Source organism: Anas platyrhynchos, chromosome 5 (genome assembly GCF_047663525.1).
Source record: "Anas platyrhynchos isolate ZD024472 breed Pekin duck chromosome 5, IASCAAS_PekinDuck_T2T, whole genome shotgun sequence".
In the NCBI taxonomy this organism is placed as follows: domain Eukaryota; kingdom Metazoa; phylum Chordata; class Aves; order Anseriformes; family Anatidae; genus Anas; species Anas platyrhynchos.
The window spans coordinates 37,294,344-37,317,263 of record NC_092591.1 but is presented as its reverse complement, the minus strand read 5'-3'; the positions used below and the strand labels follow the sequence as shown (position 1 = coordinate 37,317,263).

The window sequence follows — 22,920 nt, the reverse complement described above, 5'->3', positions numbered from 1 at the left end:
ATTCACAACCTCCTTTTCCCTTAGGATTCCTTCAGTGCCCTTCAGCTGGTGCCAGTCTCTTTCTAGTATAGTGGAATATGGCCAAGAAGCAAAAGCAAAAATCACGTTTGCATGAAGCCTTCTGCTTCCTGGTGACGACAAGAAAGAGATTCCACAGAAATTGTTAAAAAGTTGAACATAGCACTACGAAGCTGGAACAGCCTAATGCTTGTTTAATTAGCTATGTTTGTTCCCTCTGATATAAGCAACACTCGATAATATGAGAGTGGTATGGAATAAAGGCCAATAGCCAAGCTGTATCTTCTGCCTATCTGTGCTTTCTCAGTGCCCCTCCTAGGCAGGACCTCTGCAAACGTTCTCTGCATTTTCTCCACCAGCAGCAGCTGTGGTCTGAGCAGCAGCAGCAAGTACATGCTATTAATGTGATTTACATTCAACTTGGGGGTGGATCGTTGCTGGCTAAAGCTGACGAGGCGTCTGCAGCCACTGGAAGGAAATTTCCTGCACCAGTGAGTATGATTCCACCCAGCTCCTATTATTGTACCAAATACCACAAACAAAATATGTAAAAATTACAGTACTCTCATCCAATTGTTTGACAGTCAATTAAAGGCTTGACAAATATTCAGTCCTTAGGAGTAAGACTGGCTTGCTACATAGATGTGGCTTTTAAAATGGCAATTTTGAATTCAAAAACTCATTTTGAAAAATAGAAAAAGGACCAAGCTTACTTTTCTACCTCTGACCTGGGTAGTTAGAAGCAGAAACCGTTGTGTACCCCAGCGATTTCTGAGTTGTCCATAACTGCACCTGGCTACCCCATGGAGCAAAGCAGTTGCAGAGGAGGAGCAACTGGCAGGATGGTGTTAGGTTTGGGAATTAAAGACAAGGTGACATAAAATAAAGGCTGCTCTTTATTTTTTTTATCCTAACAACATGGCAGGTACAGCAGGACAAGCTTCCACGACTCTGTCTGCACAAAGCATGTTGCTGGGCAAGTTCCAGCCAGATTTAAGGCAGATTGCTGGCATTGATGATGGGGGTATGCATACATTTAAGCTTCCTAATTGTGAGCAGGCAGGGGGCAAATATCATGCTATTTGTCACTCACTGACATGGAGAGACCATATTTTTTGCCTCTTTCTGCTGTCAGATGCATGCTTGCTCTGCTTGGTGGTTCAGCGTTTTGCTCAGCTGTGACTTCTACAGTCACTGAAATCTTTATGTGTTATTTCTCCTTTCGCTTATACAGGTGAGAAGAGGAATCAGTCCATCCAAAGTTATCTTCATGTTGAACTGAGCTACATCTGTCTAAGAAAGCAGTTACTTTCTATGGAGATTAGAGGTGCAAATAAAAACGTCTTGGGGACAAATACTTGACCTATTCAATCTGTTAAATCCCTGAAGCATTTGACCCTAGTATGGAATCTATTACAGCAAAAGAAAGCTCCTGAGATGTCAGAAGAGGGAGAGATGTAGAAGCAGATAAAGAACTATTCGGAAGCTGCAGCTGGCTAGACCCTTTCTTGATCCAGGTTTACACGGATCCATTGTATTACCACAACTGCTTCAATCCAATAGACCAGCTAAACAAAGATGTTTAGAATCATCTTGGATTGTTAATGTCAGATATGGCTGTAAAAAGCTGCTCTTAATCCTCATTGCTTATTCTTTTTGCTTAGCTCACCCTCCATTTAATGCGAACACAGAACATGTACCACACACATACTCTGTTAGGAAGCCCTCTTCCACTCTGGTTCTCATCCACTGGGACAAAGCTGCAAAGCCTGGCTTGTAAGCAGCACAGAGGGACCTTCATTCGATGAATGCTAGAGAAATGCCATGGAAACATTTTGCTGGCTTTAACTCTGGTTGAGCGCAAGGCTTCACAAGGCTTAAGCTAGTTGACCAGAGAGTCTCCCACTGAGATTCTTAGATTCTTTCTGGAACTTATTTTTCAACCACACTCCAAAAAAAGATCAACCACAACAGGACATTAATGCCCAATGCCTTTTGTCTAATTTATAAAGGGAACTGCAGACCTACTAATGTATACATGGGCTGCAGACCTTTCACACAAGACTGCTGCCTGGTGGATACCCAAAGATGAAGCAAGCCCCCTCGAGGTGAGGAGGTGCTGCCCTAGTGAGTACACCCAAATTGCTACTGAACTGTATTTTTCCCTTATGGTAGAAAAGACACCTGGAAAACTTTCCAGATCAGTCCCACCTGCCTGAGGCATTTACAGCTCATTTTCTTGGTGCAGTGTTATGACTGCCTCATTGGCTTTGATTTCCTACTTTGCTGTAGCGTGATGTCTGAAAGTCTCAATGTATGACCTTAAAATTCTTGCCCAGGAAGGCATATAAACCCTTCAATGGACAGAGCTACTGCCATCCTGTTCAAAGCAAAGGTCCATTTTTGCAGCTGATGTTTAATTTACCGTGTCCCCAGCTTAGACAGCCTGGGCAGAAGCCCTGCTGCAGGCCCACATCTCACACCAGAGTGGCCTGGGCTCAGCCTGGGGGCACAGGCAGGTGCTGGGCTGGGGGACAGCATTCATGATCACACTTGCACAGCCCAAGCTTGCATCAAATCACAGGCCCGAGAGCCTGTCTCACTGCCAGTCTCAAAGCAGGCTCTTCTCCTCTCATCCCCTTTCACAGCCGTGTACCACCTGTACCTTCAGCAGCCAGCTAGTTTTTATCTACATCAAACGCCACCTGAGCATCCTGAGAAAGATCCCTCTTGGCTGTCAGAAGCAAAGTCACTGAGATGATCTGTTAAAAGCCAGGTCTTTTGGGTGGTGTAAAGAAACCCACATAGGTTCACCATGTAGTTGCATGGGCACCAGGACAAAGAAGAGGCAGGAAGGTTTGGCAGGGGAGGTTAGAATCACAATTTAGACTGAACTAAATCATGGCTTGCCACAAAACTGCACCTTGCAGCCTACTCCCGAGCAGGATAACTGCTATGAGTCAATGCTGAATAAAGGGGCCCTGGAGATCATTGGTCACAGAGCCTTTTACTTGCAAATGATCTGTAAGTGCTGTGAGGGTACAGTCATAGCTGATGCAGGAGCAGAGATCAAAAAGAGAAATCCAGTGGAAGGAAAGGAAAAGGCCAACTAGTGCCAAGGAGACCAGAACCAGAAAAAAAAAAACACATAAAAATAAAAAGGGATCAAGCAGTGAAGTTGGGTTTGACGCATGCTTTAGACTCCCAGAAGAATCCATATGTCTGTCCAAGATCCAGATGACAGCAGGAGCTGTCTTCTCCTAAGGCAGGAGACTTCTGGCTTCAGGTCCAGCCTCTAGTTATAAAAAAGTCCTGTACAGATATGGACTACTGAATCAGACGCTGGATATATTAGTCATTTTAATAAGGGCACAAAATAACTTTAAATCTGCTCTTGCGCTAAACAAACAGTACTCAGGGACAGCAACACCCTAAGGTTGCTCCTATGGGAAAAGCTGAGTAAAACGAGGGCAAGTTTTGCATGCAAGTTATATCAAGCCATTCATCTCTTACATTTAGCTCTTAAATAGGAAACACTGTAAAGAATTGTTTCTGCAATGCCCCTGAATGCAAGCTGCAAACTGTTACAATGTCTTCCTAACTTTACATCTTTAAGCAGGGGTATTTGGGGTAAGGCAAACACAAATACCTGCAGTGGTCTAAGTGTTCTGCCTGATCTGACACAGAACTAGGGGACCACAGGATGGGCACATGTTTTGGAGATGCTCACAAGAGCACGCCCAAGAAGCCAAACCTAGGGACAGCACGTCAATACTGCTCTGACCTCCTGGGCTAAGAACAAGCAGAGCGCAGCCCTGCAGCCCCACTCCCCCCCCAGAGGACGACTACTCATCCAGAACTGTATCATGGGCTCATATCCTGGCTGTCACGAGTTTCCGTGGAGAAACCACGTATTCCATCTGTAAGATGGTGATAACAAACCTCCCTTATTTTCCGTGGTCACTGTAAAGGCAAACGTAGAAATACCACAGAAGCGGAGTGTCTCCACAGCAACAGGGACAATAGGAGTCCATAGGCACAGGTCCAGAGCGGAGGAAAATGAATGTCACAAAAACACAGTCCAGACAAGATGACAAGTTACTAAGGTCTATAAAAGTCAGAGCAAACTATCTTACTAACCTGCAAGCCCTTCCAGGTTTTGAGCTATGTATCTGCAGAACACCTGCCACCTTCGCTAGGAAGACAAAAATCCTGCACAACTCTCTGCTGTGCAATTTGCATGTTCATCACCTGGTGCTGCCCTTAATTGTCTGCACAACAGTACACGGGCTCACCAGCCAGAGTACCCACGGTTCCAGAGTGTGCAAGAAGCCTGGAAGCCCTGAGGACTGAAGTCTCTGGGATCCTTGACCTGTGCTGGTGACTGCCCTTGGCTTTGACCCATGGCACGTCCTACAACAATAAGGGTTTTCCCACAAGCTCTGCAACAAGCTAAATACCAACAGCTGCTCTGTTTCAATTGAGAAATAAACATGGTAGGGCCAGGGAGGCACAAAGGGAACTGAGATGCAGATGTGAGAGAAAGGCAATGGTAAGTACAGCTTGGACACAGACAAATCAGACAATCAGCTGGTTGCTTTACCTTCTGCTCCAATAGATACTAGTTTGACTCCTTTGCTGGCAATGAAATCCAAGGCCTTGTTCACGTTGGAAATTTTGTGTACTCGCATTTTGCCTCTCTCAGGCTTAGCCAAACGTTCACCTAATTAGAAAAGAGAAAAAGAATTGTTAGAACTCTGCAGCCTTTCCTCGCCGGTGGGTGTTTTCCCATGCTGGTGACTCCCACTGCTCTGCCAGGCAGAGGGTAGGCTTCCCCAAGTCTTTTCTTGATGGTGAATGCAGAACAGCTACGTTCACTGTTAAGTACTCTCAGAAAGAAATAGATAAAGAAGTAGTTTTGTTGCATCCCAGGTAATTTCATAACTGATAATCTGTCGGCACTGAGTCCTTTCCACAGCAGGTTTGTACCAGAGGTACAAAGATCCTTATAGAAATTGTTCAAAATCATACTGAGCTCAGCAGTGGAATTAACCTCTCTGTACCATTAACCACAATTAATGGTGCCTGGAAATGACATTAACTGCCCCTCCCTGTGAAGACAGGTGAGGAACTCATCTCCAGCATCTACAATGTGCAATTTACAAAGCAAATATCTCTTTCTTGGAACTCCTTATTGTCAAATATTAGGATGGGCTTGTATCTTGCTTTTCTTTTCCCCAGCCAAGCTACAAGCCTTTTGTCTCTCTAGCTGTTGCATCAAATGGTCACAACTGCATCTATCAGGAAATAAAATCACTTCTTCAGTGAGCAGCTTTATAACTGTAAGAACCATCACCTCAATTCCTCTCCATTAAATGTTCAATGTATTTCTAACTCTATGTGATGGCCTTTTACACAATGGCATGCATTTTAAATGTATATTATGAGGCAGAGAAAGGGAAGCAGCCCAGCTCTGAGCTAAGGCAGGTAAATCTCTAGTGGGATATCTCTTAGGATACACACTGGATCCTGACTACAACTAAGCTGGGGAACTTGGAAAAGCACTTTGTGGGCCTTATTTGTTTGAAAGAGCTGCATGAAGTGGTGTCCTTCTTGACTGGCTGCAGGTACTACTTCCATGGCCTGCTTCTCCTAGCACTAACCCACCACTCAGGGTAAGCAAATTAAAGCCTGGGCAGACAAGTGGGCTTTTCAAAGGAATCAGTGATAGAAACATAACCAGACAGGACATCAGGAATCACCTGATGTGACTGACTTCACCAAAAAACAAACAGAGCAGCCTGGGTTTCAGATCACAGGCTCCAGAATACCATATACAATATATATATATAAATACACAAACAAAATGCAAGAAGGTTTTGCATTTGGAAAAAGAAGTTATGAACTAATTAAAAAGAGATCAAATGGGCAAGTCCAGGCAAGTAATTACTCAGATCTGTTCAGTTCCAAGAGCTCCAGCTTTATCTCAAGCCTGAGTATTTGAGTCAATGCGAGCCATCTCAAAACCTTTACTTGAGACTTAAGGGTGAGAAAGAAAAGTATTTTTTTAAAGAACTTTTTTTTCATATTAAAACTGGATGGCTAGTTTTCCTAAGAAAAGAGTGAGGAAATGTTACAAGGGAGAAAAATAGATTATCACCATAACCATGCCCTCCAAAGGAAAAAAGGTCTGGAAACGAAAATCCTTTAAAAGTGTTTCAATTATTACTGTAGGCTGGTGTCAGGCTTAAGGATAAAACCAGATTCACTTTCAAAATGACACAATTAAAGTAGAAAAGATGTATTTATGGTACTACCGCCTTCCTAGGATTAAAAATATCTCTCTCACTTTAATGGACCCTCAAGTACACATCATGCTGTTTTGCTTTCTTTTTCCACCTGAATAATGCTAGTCATTGAAAATACAAGTGGAAGCACCTTTTGTGACAGTTTCACAAAGATATTTTTACAAATGTCACTTCAGAATAGACTTAAGCAGATTTATGCTGCCAAACATCAACAAACAGGTTGAGCCAGCTGAAAAATAACCATTTTCTTCACTGATGTGACTGTAAACTACCCTTGCAAAAAGAAAAATAAAGAAAGAAGCTCAGGTTTCAGCTGGAGCAGCAGCAGGCCGATCCAATTCACCTTGTGGCTGCATAATGCGTGCTGCCAACAGGAGGGAGAGCATCCGAACTGCTCTCCCCAGGGCTGAGGAGGGCAGGATCGCTCCCTCTGCCAGCAGCATGATCCAAGAGCAGCCAAAGGTGTTTGCAAAACTGCAGCTTCCCTTTCTCAAATACCACAGTAGGATATTTGTTTTAGAATCATTTTTTAGTGAACTTAAAGAGTCCCCAAGCCCATTGGCTATTTCCTTCAGTCCTGAACTTTATTACAAATTTAGATTTCCAGAGCAAAGCTTCACATGGTTCCATGCCATGCAATATTAATAATGTAGACCGTTAAAACGGAAGCCTGCTAGAAATATGTTCTACTTTCAGCTATTTGCATTGCTGCTTTATTTCTCAGAACTTCTCCCAGCTGAGACAATGAAAATAAAATGGTCGACTCGCTTCCATTCTCCAATTCTCCTGTACTAGCCCAAGGCTGCACTTCAAAAGCCAAACAATGCAAGGAAGTGTTGGCACAGAAGTTGTTTACAGCAAATTTGTTTAGGAAAAATTTCAATTAGTCATCCCTTCTGTTTGGTAGGAAAAAAAAAAGAGCTGTATAACTTCATTTGAAAAGTACTAAACGTGGGCTTGGACTTTTTCAGTCTCATGGTGTTATTTTTAAAACAGCTTTGTCAGGGGAAGGAAATACATGCAGTGAAAAATGAAAGTGTCTCTCATAGGGCAACTTCTATGGGACCCACCACGAAGGCCAGCGGGAGAGGACTTGTGATGATAGCACTACCTCCCTCACATGTCTCAGGCCGGAGGGCCAGGTGGAGGTGGCACTTGGCTCTGCACAGCTCTTGGCCCGACCCTGTGCTTTCATGGCTGAAGGCTCCCCCAGCCATCAAACTACCCATGGCGTAGCTGGGTTAGAGGAAAAGCTCAGCCCACCACAGAGCAGCCCTGCCCACGCCAAATTCCTGTCAGCAGCTCTGCAGTCCCCCGAAACGCGGGAAGAGGAAGGTCTGGAGAGAGCCAAGAGCTGAGAGGAAAGGCCAGAAGCCGAACCGGAGAGCTACGAGCCATCCGGAGACTCTCCCTGTTGGCAGGCGACCAGCAGGAGCCGTGGCAGGAACAGAGGCGAGCCCTCTCCAGCAGGGAAGGCACGAGCAGGAGACTCGTTCCCCTCACGTGGCAGCACTGGGAACCGCTGGGCTGCTGCTTCCAAAGCTACGAGCCCGAGGGCTACTGGTGGGGCCAGCAACTGCGGGCAGCTTTGGCCCTCACAGTGGGATGGGGATGCCCACGCCTGCTGGTGGGCTCCCAGCAGGACAACAGGCGAGGAAAGGTGAGAGGTGAGAGGAAATCAAGCAGTGTGAGGTGAGACCTGCTGCTTGAGCAGCCAGCCTGCCACACTCACCACACTTCCCTGTTCATGCTCCCCTCCCCTGTCTTCCAGCCCAGCAATCAGTAACCAAGCCACCAGGGCCCATGTGGAAGCCCCTCCGCTGGAAGGGAACAGCTCAGCAAAAAGATAAACACAGAAAAGAAAAACCGGGCTCTGCCAGCTAGCTTCTCACAGGCACTGCAGGAGCAACGCGTGCTGCAGGGCTCTGATAACATTTTGAACTTTGATTCCTATAAACCACCAGCGTGGGCAAAAAAATGAGGTTTTATTCTATATCCATAAATTCTCAAGAACACATACTGACAGCATCTTTGCAGGAGCTGGAGAGGGTTAGGAAAGGAGGGGCAGAGAGAAGGTAGTCTGAGTGCCTCTATCATGGCAATTTTATTGGAAAACATACCAAGAAGGTCAGGAGTGCAAATCCCAGGGTTGCTGTTACTGGCTCTAAAGCCATCAGAAGAAAGTCTGTGAGCACACAACCCCAATTTCACACACGCAGTCTTATCCCCCGTCATGCCTCCCACAATACTTAAGGTATTTATTTCATCAATAGGGATTATTGCTTATATGAAATAATCCCTGCTGAGGGAGATACCTGCCAAATAGTGGGACATTTGTGATAGGGAGTTAAAACATATCTGACCTAACTTGGTCACTGTTTTTATTTCAGATTGTTTTCTGGGATTTTGTTTTGCATTGGGATTTTTTTTTTCCTGAAGGCCTGAGCACTGAGTTCAGATTGAAAGTAGAATGGAAAAACTTCAGTCACAGCTGAAACTGAATGACACAGAAGATTTACTGGTCTGACTCCCCTCTTCCAAAAACTTCTATCCTATTCCCACTGTCATGTGGCTTTGGGATGATTTGCCAGTGCAGCATTCCCACACTCTTTCCAGAGCTGCTTCATCAGCCCTGCCAAGCAGTAAGAGACGTTGCCTGAGCCTTCACAGGAGGCTGCGCATTCCTGACGGGTGGAGGAAAGCCGAGAGGCAGGAGCAGGAATGCAATGGGCAGCCTGCACAAGCCATGAGGCTTGGAGCACATTCCAAAAGCACATTCATGGTCACTGCTGGAGACAAGATATTCGTTAGGGAGAAATTTGTTCTGAATCAGAAAACAGCTGTTCTTATATTCCAGCAAGATCGGCAGCATTACAGCCCTTGCTGTCCCTAATCTGCAAGAAAGGGGGAGGACAGATTTCAGAACAGAGATGCTAAGGACGCTTGAGAGCACCACACAGAACCTCTCTCACCTGAAATGACTTCCAGAAGTAACATGAGTTTAAGACCATCCCTGAAATCTTCCTCTATGTTCTCAATCTGTGTCCCAGCCTTGCGGAGGTGAGAATTACACCATGCTGTAAATGTCTAAAACACAGAAAAGAAAAAAAAAAAAAAAGAGCAGTCAGTAATCTTCCCAGAAGCCAAACAACAGTTCAGAACCAAAGCAGAGCTGCTAGGGCACTGCGATACAGACTGAAACACCACTTAGATTATCACTTTCCCATCTCGCAGAGCACAAGTGTTAGTATCTAAATATCTGAGGGAGTTGCAGGGTGCTCCCGTGACAGAGGGAGTCTGATAGAGCTGGTCACTTTGTGGCGCCAGGGTGCCTGATCTTCTGGAGAGGCCCTAAAGTTTCTGTTTAGAGTACCTTGAAACTAATTTTAAGGCATGCTAAGTTACTGGGGACTCCAATGGTGTTGGGGGGCACATGTTAAACATAATATGAAGGAGAAAGGAAAACAGTATTCCAGATCTCCCTGTCCCTAGATAGGTGCTTGAGAAAAAAATATTTATTTTTTTAAACTGCAAATTGCCTCCGGACTACTCCACCACCAGCAAAGGCTGCAGCCTGTGGGCAGCACCGAGGGGCAGACAACTTGGCCATGCAAACCACATCCAAGAAGCGTGGGTCCAGCTGCCCCTGTTCTCCCTCTCCTGCCTGCCTGGTTCACACTCGCCCTGCAGCTGCAGCAGCTGCTCACGTGAAGAAGCAAATGCTTTCTGAACTACACCACCATCACCCATCTCAACAGAAGTGCCAGTCCTCCAAAGGGTAAGAGTGAGCGTTACCCACACCGCTGCCTAGCAGAGTCCCAGACTCGCAGCGCTTGAGGACCTCTGGCAGAGGGATCGCTGCAGCCACCTCAGTGACAAAAATCACAGCCACTCGGTAATTAGTGATATTCTGCAGGGCCAGTGGGGTAATAATAGGAGTTTGAAGTGGAGGAGGGACTGAAATCCAAATTACAACACAGCCAGTGGCATTAAGGGTAAACAAAACTCTTTTTGGAAATGCCTTCTGACCTCAAGTGGCCAGGATAAGAGGATCTCTCATACGAGAGAAATGAATTTTGCCACAACTGATGACAGCACATATTTTCTGTGGTTGGGCTCCGCTGGCCCGTGCTCTGAACAATGGGTACGTGGGGCACTGACGGGGAGGAGACCATCTCGCCTGTCAGGGGATCCACGCCAGGGTCTGAGCTCCCACGAGACAGGATAATAGAGATTATCTCAAAAGAGCACCACGTGAACGGGTCTGAAAGAGAAAAGTATGTGCTGTCACTGGACAGTGACACACAAAACCCCGAGGTTGTGACATGCTCTCGGCCGGATGAACCACAGAGCCCAACCTGGAGATGCAGAAGCCATTTGAAACAAAAGCACTGTTTGGAGAGTAAAAGGCAGCAGCCAGCTCTTTATGGGTGGACAAGTTTGTCCAAGTGCTAAGGAATGAGTTTCACAGTGTTTGAACAGGGCACCAAGCAAACCCTTTCCTTTGTACAGATTGATAACCCCTCAATCACTCTTTAAATAGAAGGGTGAGGTTACTCAAAGACTGGGCAGCTCCCAAAGCTCGGCGCTACCACAGAAAGGAGGTCTTTCTTCCCAGCCGTGCTCCCAGAGCCAGCTCAACTCACCACCCCAGCACAGAGCTGTTTGCTTGCTGTGGTGAGGCACAGCTCCTGCTGGGGCAGTGCCTGGAGACAGTCCAGCAGCGTCCAACAAGCCTCTGCAGGAGAACATTGGGCTCACCTGGGCAGGCAGGAGGGTGGGGGGGACCACAGCACTCATGCCATCGCCAGCTGCTGAGGAACTGCAGCGGGAAGGACTCTGCTGATACTGAAGCAAGGCATGCCAAGAATTTAGAAATGCTTCGCCACTGCTCACACCACGCACTGGATTTCAAGAGGAAGATTGCCCCAAACAGCATGGAGACTTTTCTTATTTTTTCTGGAGGCTGGGTTTCCTCTATTAACCTGCTTGCACGACTGCAAATAGTGTAGCAGAACCTTGCCTAGGAAAAAGCTTTGCTTAGCAGCTGCCGAGCTTTGTGGTGTTGTGCTCGAGCCGCGGTCTCTGCCGGGGCTGCGGGATGGAGCAGGATAACAGTGCAGCTGTAAATACTTCCATGGCAATAGCTCTCTGGACGGGTCCACGTATTGTGAAAGTCTGAGATCTCTATTTTCAAGATGGCCTGGTTTCCTTCCAGACTTGGAAGTTTTAAAAAAAGATTAAGCCATTAAGCACCTTTTATTGCTTTTTATTGTTATTCCCCTGGGAAGTGGTTTTTTTTTTTTCTTTTTTCTTTTTTGGGTTGTTGTTTTGTTTTTAGGATAATAGTAGCTGTATTTGAAAACATGCCCTGTATCCTGAAGTACATCCTTTTGGCACTACTTTCTTCATTCCACTGCCCGTGCTATGTGGAAAGAGGTTCCTTTATTCGGCTCCCTTTTGCAGCCGGGCTCCTTTGCTCCTCCAGAGGGGCAGATGAGAGCAGAGACAGTTTCAAATGCTATGTCCTCATCGCATATCAAAGTACAAGAGCAAGATATGTCAGGAAAGTTGTAGATACCCATCAACCTCCCTCTCATTTGTGGAAAGCAGAAAGAACACCACAGCTAGTGACTGGCCCGAGGTCACGTTACAGAGCAGTGTTGAAGTGAGGAGGAAGCCCAAGATTTAACTCACAGGTCACCAGGCTGCACTTTAATTTCTTGTACAACTTCTCTGAAGACAGTTCAGTTTTGTTATTCATTAAACTAAAGCAGATCAGAAGGCTGTGCTCTAAATCATGGAGAAGCCCAGCACAGCTCAGCTGGGCCTCTTTGCCCATTTTCTGAGGAACTAAGGGGGTTACAGGATCTACATCGCCAAGAAACACAGATGAAATTACAAACAAACCACAGATCTTCTAAACCTTGCATTATTGCAAGGCCTGGCATGATAACCACATAAGTGAGATGACATTTATTGGTGCAAGAGACACCAAAGCATGGGTGGAAGGGTACAGCCCAGAGCCAGCCCTCCAACTCCTCTGCTGGGGCCTTCACCACGTCACAGACATGGACGTGCTGAAGCAAGATGCCCCTGCGAACTGTTGCCTTTAGGCACCAGTGGGACAGCTGAAGCCTCAGCTCCTCAAGGCCACGGACCAGGAAGAGTTAACAGATGGTTCCCCACAACAGCTCCCAGATGTGCAGACACTTTCTGGAGGTACCCTTCAGGTCCTACATGAACTCCAAGACACCATAAACAGCACAACATGTGGAAACAGCAACAACCAGCAGCCCTACGTGGATGCATCAGGCCATTTTACGAGCAGGATTATAATGCTTTTAATGAGAGTGGGCATTTATAGCCATGGGATTCACAGAGAGTATTCTTCACAGACCAACCCTGAGCAACATCTGTCAAAACACAGCAAGAAGAAAACAACTTTACGTTGCATCTGCTGCACACACGGCTTGGAAATAAAATATCTTCTTACTTCAAAGTAGTCAATTGGAAGGAGATTTGACAGACAGCTGAGAGAAGGCTGAAGAAATGTGTTAGAAAAGTCAGGGGGAGCAGAAGGGAGAGATGAAATTTTTGCTGCCTCCTGGGTCTTGCAATCCTGGCAGTCTTGTTTGGAGTCATTTTTACTGACTTGGCTTCATGCAACTGCACAGGATCCTTTTTGTTTTTCTGGGAAACCTACTGAAACCGCTCTCTCATCCCATCCACCTTCTGTGCAATGAACCCGCATCCCCGTGCCCTGAGTCACAGCAGCAAGCAGCGGGGGCAGCCGCCGAGCCCTGCGGGGCTGCCTGCCGCCGCCTGACAGCCTCCAGAGAGCGGAAAGGGCTGTCGTGAGCAGCCAGCCCTATTTTGGGTGCAGGCTCGGCCCAAAAAGCACCTGTGTTTCCTGGGGAGAGGCGAGGCAGACCGCAGCGTGGGGGGGAGGGCTGAAAAACCCCATGTCGGGTACAAGCACAGAGCCACGAACTCAACCCTTCTCCACAGCAGCAGATATTCTTCCTCGCCGTCTGCAAGTGCAGAAGGCTGGAGATTATCCTCTCACTTACCTCTAGCTCCCTGTCCCAAAGAGAAAACAAATACTCTGGTAATCTTGAGGCTTAAGAAAATTTCACAGAAGTGGAAAACTACTTACTCTTACCAAATAACGGCACAGAAACACACTGTCGACTGGATTTTCTTCCTATGAATCTCACACCGTAAATTTTCTATGGGAACTTCACAAGAGGTGTAAACGGAGCTGTGTTTCTTGGCCCTCGGATCTTTCCATAGACTGTACCCTTAATTTCATTTTTGGACACAACAGATCTCCCCAAAGGCCTGCTTCTTTGTCAGTGCTCACAATGAAGGGATGCCCGAGGAAGGAGTGTGTGTGCGTGCATGTGTGCATTTGTCATCCCTGCTCTCTGCCTCCCCCTGCTCCAATCTACAGTTATGACTTGTACCTTCCTTATTCATATGTTTTTTTAAAACACCCCAGCCTCATCAGCAAGGTCCCTGAGACTGACATCGCCTCATACCCCCTTGCTATTTGTGTGCCTGGTGCTGTACAAAGAATAGGACCTTCAAATTCTACCACAATATAACCTGCCGGATGATAAAAAGAATAACAAAAGTCACCAAAAGCAACAAAATATGATCGACTATTCTGCCGTTGCCTCAGCATATAAAAGAAATTTATTGTTGGGGTCTCTACAAGTCTAGTTGCACACCTATTTTAACAGGCATGAGTGCCCTTTTTTTCTGACACAACTCGAGAAGTCCCTGCTTCTCCAGGGTTTGCTGTTTCAGTCCTTGCCTGGGCATGTTACACGCTCTCTGGTACTCTTTGCACCCCACAAACCTTTGTTTCTGTTCCTGAAAGTCAGTAACCTTTCTTCTTTGCACTGCCTTTTCCCAACTCTCTCTCTTTGTGGTAGCAGAGTGGTTCACACAACGTTCCTACAACTCGGGGAATCAAGCCAACATTTTTAAGTTCAGAGAAAGCTTCTGCTTGCACTGTGCTGCTGCTGAGAGCAGATCTAGAGAGCTCTTTGCTGCAAGAAAACAGTCATAAAGCACTTCAGCCTCTGAGCAATTTTAGCAATGTAAATGTCGGAGCTACCACAACCACGCAAATGACATTAAAAAAATAATATATGGGCAGTTTTATCTCTTTGCGGCTGTGACAGTGACATTCCGGCTTTATCTGACCTTTCCAGATGCTCTTTACTTCTCTCCTTGCTAAATCACTCTTCCATGCAGCCCTGCTTTCCATGGGTGAGTGTAAACTTCCTGACACAGCCAAGAGACTGCCGTATTTGTATAACAGCCTCGGAGAAGCTGTAATTGAGCCTGAGCAGCGCTGCTCGCCTCCTCTCTGACAGCAGAAAGAAGTCTGGCTAAAGCGACCACAGAAAGAATTTGCTGGAGCACTGCTTCGCCGGCACACCACCACCACGCTCAAAGGCCTCCAAGATACCCTCCTCCCTTCCTCGTATGTACACTGGGGGATGGATTTTAATCGAGTATTTCAACACTGTTCTGCTGCTGCCATGTGTCCACAAAGCCCTGGCTCCTCTGAAGGAGGGGACGGAGTTGCTAGCACACGAATCCCAGCCTAGGACCATGGTATTACACGATCTGCACGCGTGCCCTGCAAAGTGAGGTCCTGAGCAGGCCGGGAGCTAAGGGTACCGGTGGCTCAGGCAGATCCACGCTCGCTCTTGCAATGACTCCTACAGCCAATTCCAGGCTGCGAGGAATTTCATTTGAATGAAATTATCTGGAACAAGGATGGAGGCACTCACCCAATAACGACTAATAGTTTTTTAAGAGCAGTCAGAAAACTGCTGCACACGAGGTTTCTTTAAGCCGCGGAATTAGTCCTAAAGCAGTTCCAGCTGCTCCAAAATGGGCTCCTTTCCACCCTGGTAGGCTGGGAGCTGAACACACCGTATTGAGCAAGGAGGATCCTAACCCACAGCCACCACAAACCTCTCTCTTTCTCCCCGAGCAGACAGACGAAGCCACCATTTGCTCCTTACTATGAAGCATTTGTATGGCAGGCCCTAGCTCCCAGGCCCCCAGCCCAAATTCCCTGCCCTCAGCACCAGCGCACTACCACCATTAACCCCAGAGCCCCACACGGTTTCCCCCCTGCTGGGGCCATTGCTCTCAGAGTTTCCCTGGTGCTCCTTTCCCCCACCACACACCCAAAAAGCATTAGGAAGAACTGCTGGTGGTCTCCTGGTGGCTGCTTGTCACCACAGCCCAAACTCAGCACGGGCCCAAAAGAGGGGCTTGGCAGCAGCTCTGCTTCCTGCCTGCGGCTGTGCTGTGAGCTGACACGGAGGTGTTCAGTTACACAGGGAAGTTACACAGCTATCCCAGATCCTGTCAATGCCTTGGCACACGGAAGGCCACGGCTGGACAAAGCAGACCACATAAAACAACCCTAGTGAAGAAATTTGGGTGTTGAAAGGGGCCTTCAGGAACTACTCCTGCCATCATGTGCCAAAACAGGGTCTCCAGGCCCACCCGAGCAGTTTCCTTGCCCATGGGCTGCAAGTGACAATTTTACATGTCTATATTTTTAATTTTCAACTGTGAGTGAGGAAGTCCAGCCCTACAACCTTCATCTCTGTATTCTATACTCTGTAGTTTATTCATCAGGCACCCTAGCAGAGCTTTAAGTACACTAACGCCACTGGCAGATGACTGTCCTCTGCCGCAGATTGGAGATCCTCTACACAAACCTCACCAACTCCAGGGAGCTCCCCAAAGTGCTTTTTGTTTGAATCTGAATCTTTTGTTTGAACTTGATCGGCCACTGTTCGCCATACCCTTCAATTTCATCTTCCAACCTGAAAATACAGCCCTGCCTTCGCTGCCTGTTGCTCTGTATTTAACGCTGCCTAACAATTCCCAAAGGAAGAATGGCACTTGATAAACCATTTCAGCATTTACTCATTTCAGCCCATTCTCCGGGACACAAGGGCGGCTGAAAGAGCTTGGTTTGTGCTGAAGAGGTTTGCTATCAGCAGTTGACCTGTGAAGAATTACAGGTATGATGGTCAGTGAGACCAATGCCGCACAACAAAGAGCTTTGCTTTCCCGTGGGGTTAGCCCATTCTCTCAGAAAAAAGCTGAAGGAATTCAATGGATATTCAGAAAGAATCATTACAGAAGCTCTCAGCGCTATTTTGCCACCTCCACAAAAGGAGTTTAGTACCACCGGCATCAGGGATAATGTCCTGTTCTGGTCTAATTGCAGCTGCTGAGCTCCAAGTGCGGCTGAAAGCCAAAATATAGCCCACTGCTCCTGAAGTACTATGTGCTGAAAGGGGGAGGTGTCCCTGTATTATACAGCATGTTACCAGCACCCAGATAACGAGCCATTCGGTGGCTGCCTAAGGAATTACCCGGGGTGAAAAGGAAAATTGTAATTTTAGTTGCATCTTCCAACTCCAGGGAACAGCTGCTGAACTTGGGAGGACAGAGCTCGGTCGCTGCTTCTGCACACCCGGCTCCAATGAACAGCACTAAAGGAGTAAGAGCCCCAGTCCTGACTGCATCTGCATGAGCCAGGCTGGATCCCACTGGGGATATAACGCTCACTACCAAAGCCTCTCCTTGTCCAGAAGAGCTCGGAATTGGTGCACAGGGAAAACAAACCCTTCCTGACAGCCAGTCCGTCCTTCTGGTCAATGGCAACGAATCAGCGTACCACTTGCAAGAAGCTCAAGTAAATTCAGTGTTAAGATCTTGTTTTCCATTTTTGCTCAGTGCTTTGCACAATTTTAAATTCTCCACTCCCAGAGGAGGGGAGAATAAAAAAAGCCACAGTCCCTTCCATGTTGGCTTTCCTCTGGCATGGTATTAAATGTTCTGGAGTCAGAGCAAGCCTTTTATTAGCTAACAACAAGCTAAAGCGATGAGGGCAGAAATCTCAATCCAGTGCACTTCCCTTCCAGCACAGCGTAAATATTTGTTCTTCTCTACATTTGTGCCTCTGGAGCCTTTAACTCTCCTTCTGCTACAGACCTGCACCATTTCAGGAAGAATCTGCTGGCCTTTAAAAGCTCCTGGCCATTAAATCAATGACTCGGCTGGCATTTCGGATCCGTAAAGTACAAGCAGCCCTCATCCCACAGTTACCAGGGAGCATGAACAGCTAGGAAGTTACAAGAAGTCTTCAGACATGCAAAAAAAAAAAAACAAAAACTGAACGGTGAGATTGAGTGGCCAGAAGTATGATCTTTTACAGTGTATTATGAAGCTCAGGCTAGCAAGTCTCTTCATTATGCTCTTCTCTCTCCTATGAAATCAGCTCATAAATGTCAACTTGCTTCAAGCTCTCTCATAACAAAAATTAAACAGAGCTGGCCTCTGCACTTTATATGCTGAGCTTCCCAAATACTTCATAGCATCTGGGCATACACTGGAAGAAATCATTTTGCTGAGCACTGGGATGCAGCTATTTATGGACTGAAAAGTGGCAACAAACCACCGAAAACAAGACTGCTCACTTCAGGGAGGCATGAAAGCCTCCACAAGCAGTTTTATGCCATCAAGATGATGGCAAGTCTGCTCTTTAAAACCTCAGTCTCTCAGGTGGTTTACTCTGGCCCGGTGTTGATTTCAGTTCAGGGAATCACTCTGTGCTGGGGCAGGCTGGGGGAGAAGACAGTGAACGCCTGGCCCCATCGCACAGCAGACATAAAGGCAACTGTGCTGTGCTTCTGCTCTCATGGCGCAGGGGGTTCTACCAAGTTTATCTCAATCCCATAAAGCCAGCAGTGCAGGGAGCTGATCTGGCTGCAAACCAAGCTGCCAACCAAAAAAAAAAAAAAGAAAAAAGAGAGACAAAAAGGGCTGACATGGCTCACTCCATACCTGCACGACGGCGGTGCAGGGAAGCGTGCTGCCAGCATGCGAGGGGCGTCCCTCTCTGGGCAGCCCACGTGCAGACTGCTGGAAGGCGATTTCTGAGCTGCAGCTCTGCAAAGCCCTCGCGTGGCCCAGGGTCAAAGACCCTTGGGATGGCCCCGAGCCCTCCCTGCCACCCAGCACGCTGAGGGTTCACGGGTGTCGCCTTTTCTGGGGCTTTTCTCTGGCTGTTTACTTTCTGGTGAGAGGGAAGGCAGGAAGAGGAAGTTACCGCTTCATCTACTCAGGCTTTCTAAAGAGAGAGCTAAGTAAACAGGTTGAATAATTGCAACAACTCCGTGTATTTGCCCACTGCTCTGTACAGATGCTGCAAAATTAGCCCAAACAGCTGCTCCTCAGCCCACCAAGCGTTGGTGACTGCAGCTCCAGAGAGAAGAAACCTGAAATAATCTGGTTTTCTAAGGGGAGCTGGCGAGTGTCATAGCTACAGGAATCTACACACGCAAGAAAGGGACTTCAAAGCAGCGTTTGACGTGAAGCCTGAGCTCCCTGACAAGCAGTGAGGAATCAGAAAAGATACCTGTGTCCAAGAGAGTTTCAGAACACTCCATGGATGTACCTACGTGTCTGGGCTTCGCTCCCATCACTGGGGACCCAAACACTTGGCTAAAGGATGGCAAGAAAATAGACTTATGGATTCACTAGTGCCCAGCTAGGTCTTCCCCTTCCACACCTTTCAGCACCGTCATCTCTGTGAGCATGCTGCTGTCCCTGTGGCTCTCACCTCTGTCCCTGACAAAACGTGCTGTCAGCACTCAGCTCTCCTGCTCGCCCACGGCTGTGAAACACATCACCCCCAGCTCCAGAGTGCCTAACAGTCGCAGATGTTGTGATCATTCACTTGATTATGGGTTTCTCCAAAATTTAGAAAGCAGCTCCTGGGTGAAGATGGCTGTGACGTGCGGTCTCAGCGCACCCACAGCCTGCTTCTTGTCAAGCTATTCACCAAGATCACCTCCTGCCACGCTGCAAATTGCTCACGTTTGGACCAAATTGGAAAGGAGACGACAAAACTGTGGCTGTCTCTAACAGGTTCCTCCTAGGTGAGAGGCAGAACAACCAAGAGCAAGAAAACATTTGTTTGAAAACACAACGAGCAGGCTACAACAGGTGGCATTGGGCTGATAGACGTGAGAGCTGACATCTCACAGCAAGGACATAAGAATGGGAGAGGCAACTCAGGGCCTTGAAAGCAAAGACAGGCACCTCCTGCTTACTGAGATGAAGGAGGAAGAGCTACTGGAGAGATGCAAACTGAAGAGCACGTTTGTAAGCAATGGGTCATGAAAATTTTCTCCTGCAGATGTTTGGATGAATGCAAGTTTGACTGGATTGCTTCACTGGAGTCAGGAAAAAAGGGTGCTGCAGCTCCTCAGACAGAAGATAACTGAACACCCATGTGGGAGTGTTATTGGAGATCCATCGGCCATTCTGGAGGGAAATGAAATATCAGGTCGGAGAAGGGGATGTCTCATCACTGCTCCTCAGCGCATCCCTGGGTGGATGTGCTCTTCCATTCACAAACACGGTTGTCACTTTTTGCTGCCGTTACTGGTGTGAAGCCAGCACAGATAATCAGGGCGGCACTGAGCTCTGAGCTTCCTCATGTGTGAAGAGTGAGTCCTAACTGTGGTTCATTCAGCCCCTGGGCCTCTGGCAGCACACAGAGAGCACTGTGAGGATGGTCAGAGCCTCACTGATTTACCAGCAGCTGACCACAGGCATCTCTCCTGGCAGGCTGTAACTCTCAGGTGGGCGCACACATTTGCACAGCTGTAGGTTTTAGGGTGTTTGTACTCGTGGTTTAAATGCCCAGCACATGAAACAGCTAAGAACAAGACAAATACAAATACATGAGTGCCTGTGTCCCCTACGGTTGTGGGGAGAAGTATTTATTAAGGTTAATGGTCAGATTTAAAGTTGAATTGCGTCGTGACTTATTTTAATTGGATGCCAAAAGTGCTAGAGCTACCGTGGGTGGTGAGATTATGAAGATGGTCTTTTCTGGGATCTTAAGACACAGTCTCTGTTGAGGCATGAATGTGTCATCTAAGAGCCAGGATAAAACAGGATTTAAACTCTACGCTAGCGCCGAGTAGCAAGCTATTCCTATTCCTCGGTGTGCATCACAGGGCAAGGAGTGGCCTCATTAGTTACCATCTCCAGGGGCCCTAGGGCTCCTGCGTGCCAGCGCAAGTTCCTAACACCACCTTTCCACCACACGCACTGCTAGAGATGGGATCTTCTATCTTCACGCAGCATGTGCACACCACTGGGCATATCCAGACAGCGCTGTGAAACTGGTGGAGAGGCGTAGGGCATCCAAGCCAGGGTACCAGAAACAGCAGCGGTGTGAAAACAAAGCTGGGCAAGGGCTGTGGGATGCAGGAGCACGGGGCACAGCCCCCGGCAGAGATCAGCACGCAGCAGGTACGGGGCCAGGCTCGGAGCTGCAGTGGGGGAAGGAAGCAGGGGAGGTCAGGCCAGGTCTTCCCAGCATGTGTGTTCAGAGCAGGATGGAGATCTTAGAGCAAAACAAGAAAAAAGGCAGCGGAAGATGAAAAGTGATGATAGGGGATAATTACAGCAGGAGCTTTGTTCCAGGCTGCTGCGGTTCGACGTTTGACATCCAGAGACCGTAGCGACTACACCGAGCCATGGAGGCAGCGCCGGCTCACCCCGTGTAACACCTGGCTGAGGACGGCACGGCATTTATCCTCTGCCTCCCCCACTTCGCTTTCTTTGCCCCAGCCTCATGCTGCTTTGCCTTCCCCATGGCCACAAGGACGCCAGACCGGTGATGTGAGCAGAATGTGGCCCAGCTTTCAGGGGATGCACTCTTTAAACATCTTCTTGAACTGACAACCAAAATGTCTTTTTTTTTTTTTTAATTTAAATAAAATTTGTTGGTCTTGAAGCTGTTTATGAACTTTATCAAAGCAAGAAACTCTCTTTAAAAGAAGTCAGATGTTGAACTGATAGGAAGGATTAAAAGGGAAGGAGAAACATTCAAGGATTTTTTTTCTTTGATGTTTTATTAAGCCTGAGCCATTAGCAAACACGTTTTCAGTTCTTGGTAGCACAGTAAGCTCTGACCTAGTGGAAAACCAGACGCTATTATTCTTCAAAAACCTTGTGCTAGGGTTTTAGTTTATTTTTTTCAAAACTTCTACGAAAAAGGAAAGAAGGAAGCGAGGCTTAAAGGCACGCACTAGGAATCTGCAGCACTCCGGGTGGATGTCAAGCCTGCGTGAGTGGCTGTCCTAGGTGAAGCCTGGGAAAAGCCGTCCATAAACCTTCTGGCCTCGATCCAAGGGCTACCAAGAAGAATGTTTCCACGGACTTCATGGGGTTTGGGATCAGGCCCTGCTCCACAGGGGGTGATGGCAGAACGACAGAGTCTGGTGACTCCAACCCAGTCCAAAGGAGCCGTGAGGAGCTGCTGCTGCGTTGTTTAAAAGCAGATCTGCAAAACGCTGTGCCAGATACTAATGGGAAGAATTTGAGCTCTCTTTTTAAACCCTGCAACATGATTTTCACCGGTCTGATGACAGGAAGACCTATGGGAACGCGGGGGAAAGCATGCTGCAGAAAGAACTGGAAGCAAAACGCTGATGTTCAGCCCATCAGGAAACATTTGCTGCTTTTACTTTTCCACCCCGAAGAGCTGGAGGCTTCAAACAAGGCTCTCGAGCACCAGCACAGGGGGTGAGGGCAGGGAGGGCAGTCCCAGTGCCGCAGCCCTGTATGAACTGAAGTTCCCATTAGCCCGCGAGGACTTGGGGCGTCCTCAGCCCTGGGTTGTCTTCCATAAAAATCACACTGGGCTCCTCGCTTGCCCTCTGGGAAGATGCAACAAGCCCAAACCTCACCTCGATTAGCAACGCTGTGCTACTGTATTCATTCAGCTGGGGAAATTAACTTCTCAAGCTGGGCAGTCGGGAAGGCGTGAGAGCAGTGGGAAGGCAGGAGCCGGAGCTGCAGCAGCCACGGTTGCAGGGGACAGGGCGTGATTTACGCCCTGGCCACAGACACGTTCACATTCCTGCATTTGCTCATTTCTAGGAGATGAGGTCAAAGAGCTCACCACAAGAGAGGACGGATGATGTAAACTGGATGCTGAATGCCAGCGCTAATTTTTCTTCCCCATGCTCTGCACATACCCAGAGCCTTTCCATTTATAGGAAAGGCCATCGGTATAAAAGGTGCATTCTTCAGCGGGCCGGAGGAGGAGGCATCACACTGGGTATGAAAATGCTAGCACGGTTTCCAAAGCTCTGCAATCCCAGTTAAGGGATGAGAAAAAAAGAAAAAAAAAAAAAAGAAAAAGAAAAAAAAAGAAAAAGAAAACACTTTCTCTCTCTCTAAGGAGAAGCTTTCAGGAGGGTAGGGGATGGGAAATGGAGACTGTCTGCGAAAAATCAGGTATTTTCGGTGAGACAAATGAAAGAGCCCCAGAGGTAATGATGTCTATTTTCAATCGAAAGAACTAGATAGCAATTTTTTTGATTGTCTTCAGGCAGGGAGAAAGAGGAGTGGGACGACTCCTATTTGCCATGGCAAGCCTCCCAAGATGCTGTGTGTTAATGCAAATACCTCGGGAAAGAGAAGACGGGAAGAGGAGAAACCCAAGCAACAC

The 22,920-nt window shown here is 47.4% G+C and overlaps 1 protein-coding gene across 5 annotated transcripts in view; it reads right to left on the bottom strand.

Annotated features, from left to right (window-relative positions):
• Positions 1–22,920, bottom strand: part of ACTN1 (actinin alpha 1) — an 85,130-nt gene that overhangs the window by 37,780 nt on the left and 24,430 nt on the right. For 3 of the 5 annotated variants that reach the window (XR_011809706.1, XM_038179255.2, XM_038179256.2), the window contains exons 2-3: positions 9,299–9,413; positions 4,622–4,741 (exon numbers count right to left, since the gene is read on the bottom strand). Coding sequence is in view for 4 of the 5 variants with exons in the window: in XM_038179255.2 (XP_038035183.1) it covers positions 4,622–4,741; positions 9,299–9,413 (235 nt within the window). In the remaining variant the exon portion in view is untranslated. The remainder of the gene's footprint in view (positions 1–4,621; positions 4,742–9,298; positions 9,414–22,920) is intronic. The other 2 variants (XM_072038846.1, XM_072038847.1) reach the window with 1 other exon arrangement.